At 44.5% G+C, this 6201-nt stretch overlaps 2 protein-coding genes across 2 annotated transcripts in view; both read left to right on the forward strand.

Moving 5' to 3' along the window:
- The window catches only part of kctd14 (potassium channel tetramerization domain containing 14), a 3383-nt gene extending 2026 nt beyond the window's left edge, over positions 1-1357 (forward strand). The window contains exons 2-4 of the mRNA XM_037979573.1: positions 1-207; positions 286-420; positions 997-1357. The exon at positions 1-207 is cut by the window's left edge and continues 19 nt beyond it. Of these exons, the coding sequence (XP_037835501.1) occupies positions 1-207; positions 286-420; positions 997-1308 (654 nt within the window). The 3' untranslated portion in view covers positions 1309-1357. The remainder of the gene's footprint in view (positions 208-285; positions 421-996) is intronic.
- Positions 1358-1828: 471 nt separating this feature from the next.
- LOC112451087 lies at positions 1829-6181 on the forward strand. The gene is made up of 3 exons (XM_025009325.2): positions 1829-2646; positions 3986-4460; positions 5720-6181. The coding sequence occupies exons 1-3, from the start codon at positions 2589-2591 to the stop codon at positions 6075-6077; spliced, it is 891 nt and encodes a 296-aa protein (XP_024865093.1). The 5' UTR covers positions 1829-2588; the 3' UTR covers positions 6078-6181.
- The last annotated feature ends 20 nt before the right edge of the window (positions 6182-6201 follow it).

The following is a 6201-nucleotide window of genomic DNA, read 5'->3' on the forward strand; positions in this document are numbered from 1 at the left end:
CTGAATGTCGGCGGTCACCTGTTCAGCACCACACTGAGCACGCTCAGAAGGCACCCAGACTCCCGGCTGGCGGAGCTGTTCAGCGGTCAGCCCAAGCTCCTCACCGACCCTCAGGGACGCTTCTTCATCGACCGCGACGGCTCGCGCTTCGGCTCGGTTCTGGAGTTCCTGAGGTCCGACAGGCTGCCCGTGGAGAACATCCAGGAGGTCGGAGCTCCGGGGTCTCTCAGGCAGGTGTGGGAGGTGTTTTAACCCCTCTTTGACCGTCTGCGGGTGTTTGTGCAGGTCTACGAGGAGGCGGTCCACTACAACATCAAACCTCTGATCAAACGCTTGGAGGAGGCGCCTCAGCTGTTCGGAGAGCTGGTGGGGAGGCAGCAGTTCCTCTCCAGAGTCCCCCACTACAAGGAGAACATCGAGGTGAGCTTCACTCCAGGGTGTCACTTCTTTCACACACTTTCAGATGATTTTTAGGGGTTTTATTGAATGTTTGTCATCAAATGACAAAAAGAGACACTTCCAAAGAAGCTTTTTAGCTCCAGGGACCGGTTCAGTATCAGACAGTATTTTCAGGGACCGTGGCAGATAAACACAACAAAATAAAATGATACGAGCGGCATGAAAACAGGTCATTTTTTAAACATAATAAACGTTCTCGCAGCTTTGTTAGCTGCGTCCTGGTACAACAGCCTCTCCTCTCCCTGATGTTCTCTGTGCTTAAACACGCCCTTCAAAATAAGAGACACCACAACTATAAAGTGCACAAAGAATCCAGCTCACCATAACTCTGACCTCTGCTTTAAAAGATCAAAACCTGCAACAGAAATGTGTTTTCAGGTGGTGCTGTGTCTGAGCGATCACACCCAAATGTTTTAAAAACATCATGAACATTTAAAAAAACATCAAAATGTGCCAACAAGTGTCTTTAATTGTTTTTGCCATAAAACGTAACGTTGGACACAAGCCGGACTCAGAAATGTCTCTTTCATCTTTCAGGTTCTGATCCGTATCGCCAGAGCCGACGCCATCGCTGCCCGCCGCTCCTCCATCCTGATCTGCGTGCTGCGGAGCGAGGAGGACTTGGGTTGCTACGACGACGCCATCAACAGGCTGGAGGCGGACAAGGAGTCGGTGGTGACGTTCGGGCCGTGGAAGGCTGCTCCGTCGGTCCGGGACCTGCTGGACTGCGTGAAGATGGACATCCAGAGCCGCGGCTACCAGGTGAGCGTCGAGCCTCACGCCGCCGAGAGGAGCTTCCTGTCCAAGAGCTACAACTTCTTCCACAAACTCACCTTCACCTGGTGGTGACGGGCGGCTTCTCTGCTTTAAAATAAAGGGACTGCACTTTATAAATCTATATAAGACAATCTGTATCTTTTTATTTACAGTTTAAAGTGTTAAAAACAGTTTTTTTGTTGGCGTCATTCTGAGTGAAACGTGTCACTGTGTTAGTTTTACTGACGTCACTCAGGGCTTCATGTTTTACACTCGAAGGGTTTCACAGCTTTCAGGGGGATTTCAGAACCTCTTGTTGTGGCTCTCAGAGCTCCGTGCTGAGTGGTTTTTAATTTCAGCTGAGCTGTCGAATCAAACGCCACCAGCTCTGCAGAAATAAAGGTCACCGTGTTGCCCTTCACCAAAAGATTTCAGGTCAAATCTTTGTCTCCTGTTTCCAGAAAGTGTGACTCTGACTTAGCAACATACAGTATTTTCACCACAATATGTCACAATTACATTTCCTCCAAAACAAAAAACAAAAAAAAAACAGAGGGGGGGGGGAATTTGCTTACGATTGCTTTTCACACCTTTGGTCCAGAAGTGTGTGTGACAAAAATAAAAACTGTCACAATTTTTTTAAATATAATAAAAATCATTTCTTTCAACAGACTTGAGCAGGAATCAGATCAGAACATTTTTCATAAAACAGAAAAAACATTTACTGTTAAGAGTTTGTCTAAATAAATAGTGTTAAGAAAAGCTGAATTAATTTGAGGCTGAAACAGACAAAAATAAAAATGTAGATCAACTGAAATCTAAAACAAATCAAACAGATTCAGTCTGGTTTAAAAGGCAAAGAAAGATGTATTTTATAAAAATGACGATTATTGAAGGATGCAGCTTATTCTGCTCCTCAGCACAACATCTGCTCACCTTATTTTAGTAAAATAATCAGGAGTATGTAAAGATAAGGGATAATGTGGTTAATCATTAAATGATTTAATTTAAAGGAGCCATCTGCAGGAGTAAATCTGGGTGAAATGAGAAATAAAAGAGAGTAAAGACCCCGAGTTTTTCAGTTTTTCAGGTATTTATTGGGTCTGATGAAGTGCCTTTCAGTCAGATCTGGGGTAGTTTGGGGAAATGATGGAGTCATCAGAGCCTGAGCTGACCAGAAAAGTTTCCACAGGTTAAACGTCTTCTTGTTCGAATGATCCCCACTGTGAGCATCATGTAAGCGTCGAGCAGGAAGCATCGTCTCCCTGCTGCTGTAACACAGGAAACCAGCGCAGATTTCTGCACATCGCACAAATTGCTGCACATTTCTGCAGCCGCAGAGGAGCTCAGAGCTCAGAGCAGAACCGAGAGCCATGATGAAAACAATAAAGCTGATCCGAGTCCTGCTGCTTGCCGCCCTCCTGCCAACAGGTACGGATTCCTCATTTCATCTGGTCCCGTTTGGGCTTTAAAGGCAGCCGAGTCCGAAACATTCAGGGCTTTTATTCTAGTTAATGATCCAAGGTAATCATCCATCCATTCGATTTTCCTGCTTTTTCCTTTGGAGCCGGTGTCTCCAGCAGACACCTGGACAGGTGTCCAGTCCATCACAGACAACCCTTCACACTCACACCGAGGGACAATTTAGAGACCAATTAATCTGTGGGAGAACATGTAAAGAATAAAGAACCACAGTATTTTAGAAGAGCTGAAACTTCTGTTTTTATTCTGGATGAATCTGCTCCGAACGGTTTATTATTTTGTTGTAAAAACTAAAAATAATTGTCTCAAAATAAGATCAACAAAATGTTTTCTTTGTCTCTCCAAACAAATGCTTAAACTTTCTCTACAAAGCTGCAAATATCCGTGAAGGAGCAGAAAAATGAGGTTTAATGTGATCCTTTAAAGAGGCGTTTCAGGTCCGACACAAATCAGCTGGAAACTTTCAGAAACTTTTCATTCTTTCTTTAAAGGAACCAGAAACCAAAGACCACATCAGTGATATAATAAAAGGACAAAGTTCCCCATTTTCCTCTAAAACTAAAGTTTTGAAGCACTAAGTGTTTGTACCCAGTTTGGTCCCATTATTTCAGCTCTCTGTTGTGATTCTGCTAACATAAATATGAGTTTACTTTTTAACAGCAGCAATTATTTATAAAAGAAATAATATCTAAATACATCTGAAGAGTAGAAAATACTCCATTAGTTGTACTGAAGTGCAGAAAACGTATCTAAAGTTTTTAAAAATAAAAAAAGTGCTCGTTTTAAACAAATCTCGGTTGTAATTCTTTACGCAGTCATGTGCTCACGGTGGTTTCCTCTGTCAGGGTTTTCAGATAAATCAGACGAGTCATGATGTGAAGATAGGGTCATTAAACTCTTGTAGGTCCGGACTGTGATCCGGATCAACCCCGACATTTCCTGAAGGTTGCATCAAAATCCGTTCGACAGTTTTTAGGTAATCTTGTAAAAACTGAAAACAGGACCTAATTCAGGCAGAAGTCTGACACGAAGAGCTCCATTTATCAGTTAGGATCAGACCTCATCTTTATGCATATTTTTATCAAAACCTTATTATTCTGATTTAGTTTAAGTCTTCACTGCAGGAACATTAGGGCCCATTTTCTAAAAGGACTCAGATTTTATTCCCTGAATCACGTCAGAGGAGACCGTCTCTCCTGAAGGGATGGTCATTAACAGGTTAATTTAAAATACTGGGATCATTAGGTGTTATTTTTGTAACTAAATGACTTTTCTGTCCTGTTTCCAGGTGTGAGAGGGGACAAAGTGTCTGTGTTTGTCTACAGCCCACTTGGAGGAGATGCCCTGCTGCCCTGCACCACGGTGGCCTCCCCCGGCTGCTCCTCCATCACCTGGACCTTCTTTAAAGTCGGGCATGTCCACCTCATCGAGGAGGTGAGCGAGGGACACATCAGGGACGACTCGGACAAATTCAACCGTACGAGCATCACGTCCAACTGCTCCCTGATCGTCCGGGGCCTCATCGTGGAGGACGTCGGCTCCTACGCCTGCCTGGAGAACCAGAAGCCTGTGATGGACGTCTACCTGTCCCTCCTCAGCATCCACTCGACGTCCTCCGTCACTGACCTGCAGCCGGGAGGAACCCTCGTCCTGACCTGCGTCCTCTTCACTTTTTATAATGCAGGAAGCTGCAAGTCTTACTCCAGCGTGTTCAGGCTGCACTGGCTGCAGGAGAACGGGACGCAGCTGCCCAAAGACAGCAGGTTCGTCCTCTCACATAAAAATAAAACTCAATAAAATACAAACCCAGTTCTGACAAAGCTGGGACGTGGTGTCAAATGTAGGAAAACTAAATGAATGAATGCAATGATTGGCAAATCTCATAAAACCCATATTTTATTCACAGTGGAACAAAGTACATATCAAACGATGAAACTAAAAAGTTGGACCATTTTTAATGAGGTTATTTTATTTTATTTTATGGCAGCAACTCGTCTCTTTAAAGTTGCTCCAGATGTTTCCCTCCTCTTCTTCGCCTGTAAACATCTGGACCTGAGGTTGTCCCATTCTGTCTGTTCAACAGTCCTGGAACCTGGACTAATGCACCCCCATACCATCAGAGAGGCAGGCTGACCTCAGAACAGTTCTCCTCTTTGGTCCAGAGGAGACACATCTGTTCACATCTGGCTTCTTCTTTGCCTGATAGAGCTTTAAGCAGCATCTGTGGACGGCACGGTGAGCTGTGTTTACAGAACAGAACCAGAACCAGCCTTGACCTTTGACCTCAGAGGTTTCTGCAGATTCTTCAGATCTGTTGATGATTTTATGAACTGGAGATGATGGGAGATTCTTCCTAGTTTTTTTTGGTGAGGAACTTTATTTTGAAATTATTTTTAGACACAGTTTCTCTGCCCATCTTTCCTCTAAAATGTTCTTTTTATCCCCAGTCCTCTGACTGACCTCTTAATGTTGTAAATTAACCTAAATAGTAGCAATTTTTCCCTCCAGCTGTTTATTATTCGTGCCTCTAGTAGCTGGAGACACAATGGACAGGTCACGGGTCCATCACACCTTAAAATTAAATGTCCCTCCTCCTAAGAGCTTATCGTCTGTCTGTTTGCAAGATTAGTTAAAAACTGATGAACAGATGTTGATGAAATCTTCAGGAAATGTTGAGTCGACCCGAAGTTTGTGCTTCTAGCTTCAACATTTATTCCACTGGGAATAAAATCTGGGTTTCTGAGATCTGCCAATCATTGCATTCAGTTTTTATTTACATTGTAAATAAAGTCCTTTCTGGTTTTGAACTGGAAATGTGAAGATAAAATATGAAGGTGTTTAAATCTTTAGGTCTGTTCGAGAAATGGAAACTGTGCAGATGACAATTTATTGTTTTTATAAAAGAGCCGTTCAAGTCTGAACTTCTTATTTCTTAACCAAGTAATGAACTCTGCAGCACAGAGAGAAATAATACTTTACTCCGTATTTCAGGTGTATAAAACTAACTGATGCCCACCTGCAGGTACCAGCTGACTGAAAACACCCGCTGTAACGTCACTCTGCTCACAAAGCTGCGGCCGGAGGACGACGGCAGGAGGTGGAGGTGTCAGGTGACCACAGGGGACAACATGGCTGCCTTCGTGGACTTCAGATCCTCCTTTCTGTTCCATATGCCGTCCTCTGAGCCTTCTGTCTCGGGACAGAAAGACGGGTGTCACGCGGAGCTGCCCGTCAGCCGGATCCTCCTGTGTGTGGCTCTGCCGCTCATGGTCGGCATCGTGGGATTCTTCACGTGGAAATCAGAGCGCAGGACGGAGCGGAGGACAGCGGCTGGCATCGAGCTGCAGCAGGACGTTCACTGTCCTCCTGTCTGTCCCTGACTGTCTGTCCATCACTGACTGTCCTCCTGACTGCCCTCCTGTCTGTCCCTGACTGTCCTCCTGTCTGTCCATCACTGACTGTCCTCCTGTCTGTCCCTGACTGTCCACCTGTCTGCCCCTGACT

This window comes from Kryptolebias marmoratus, linkage group LG2 (genome assembly GCF_001649575.2).
Source record: "Kryptolebias marmoratus isolate JLee-2015 linkage group LG2, ASM164957v2, whole genome shotgun sequence".
NCBI classification, from domain to species: domain Eukaryota; kingdom Metazoa; phylum Chordata; class Actinopteri; order Cyprinodontiformes; family Rivulidae; genus Kryptolebias; species Kryptolebias marmoratus.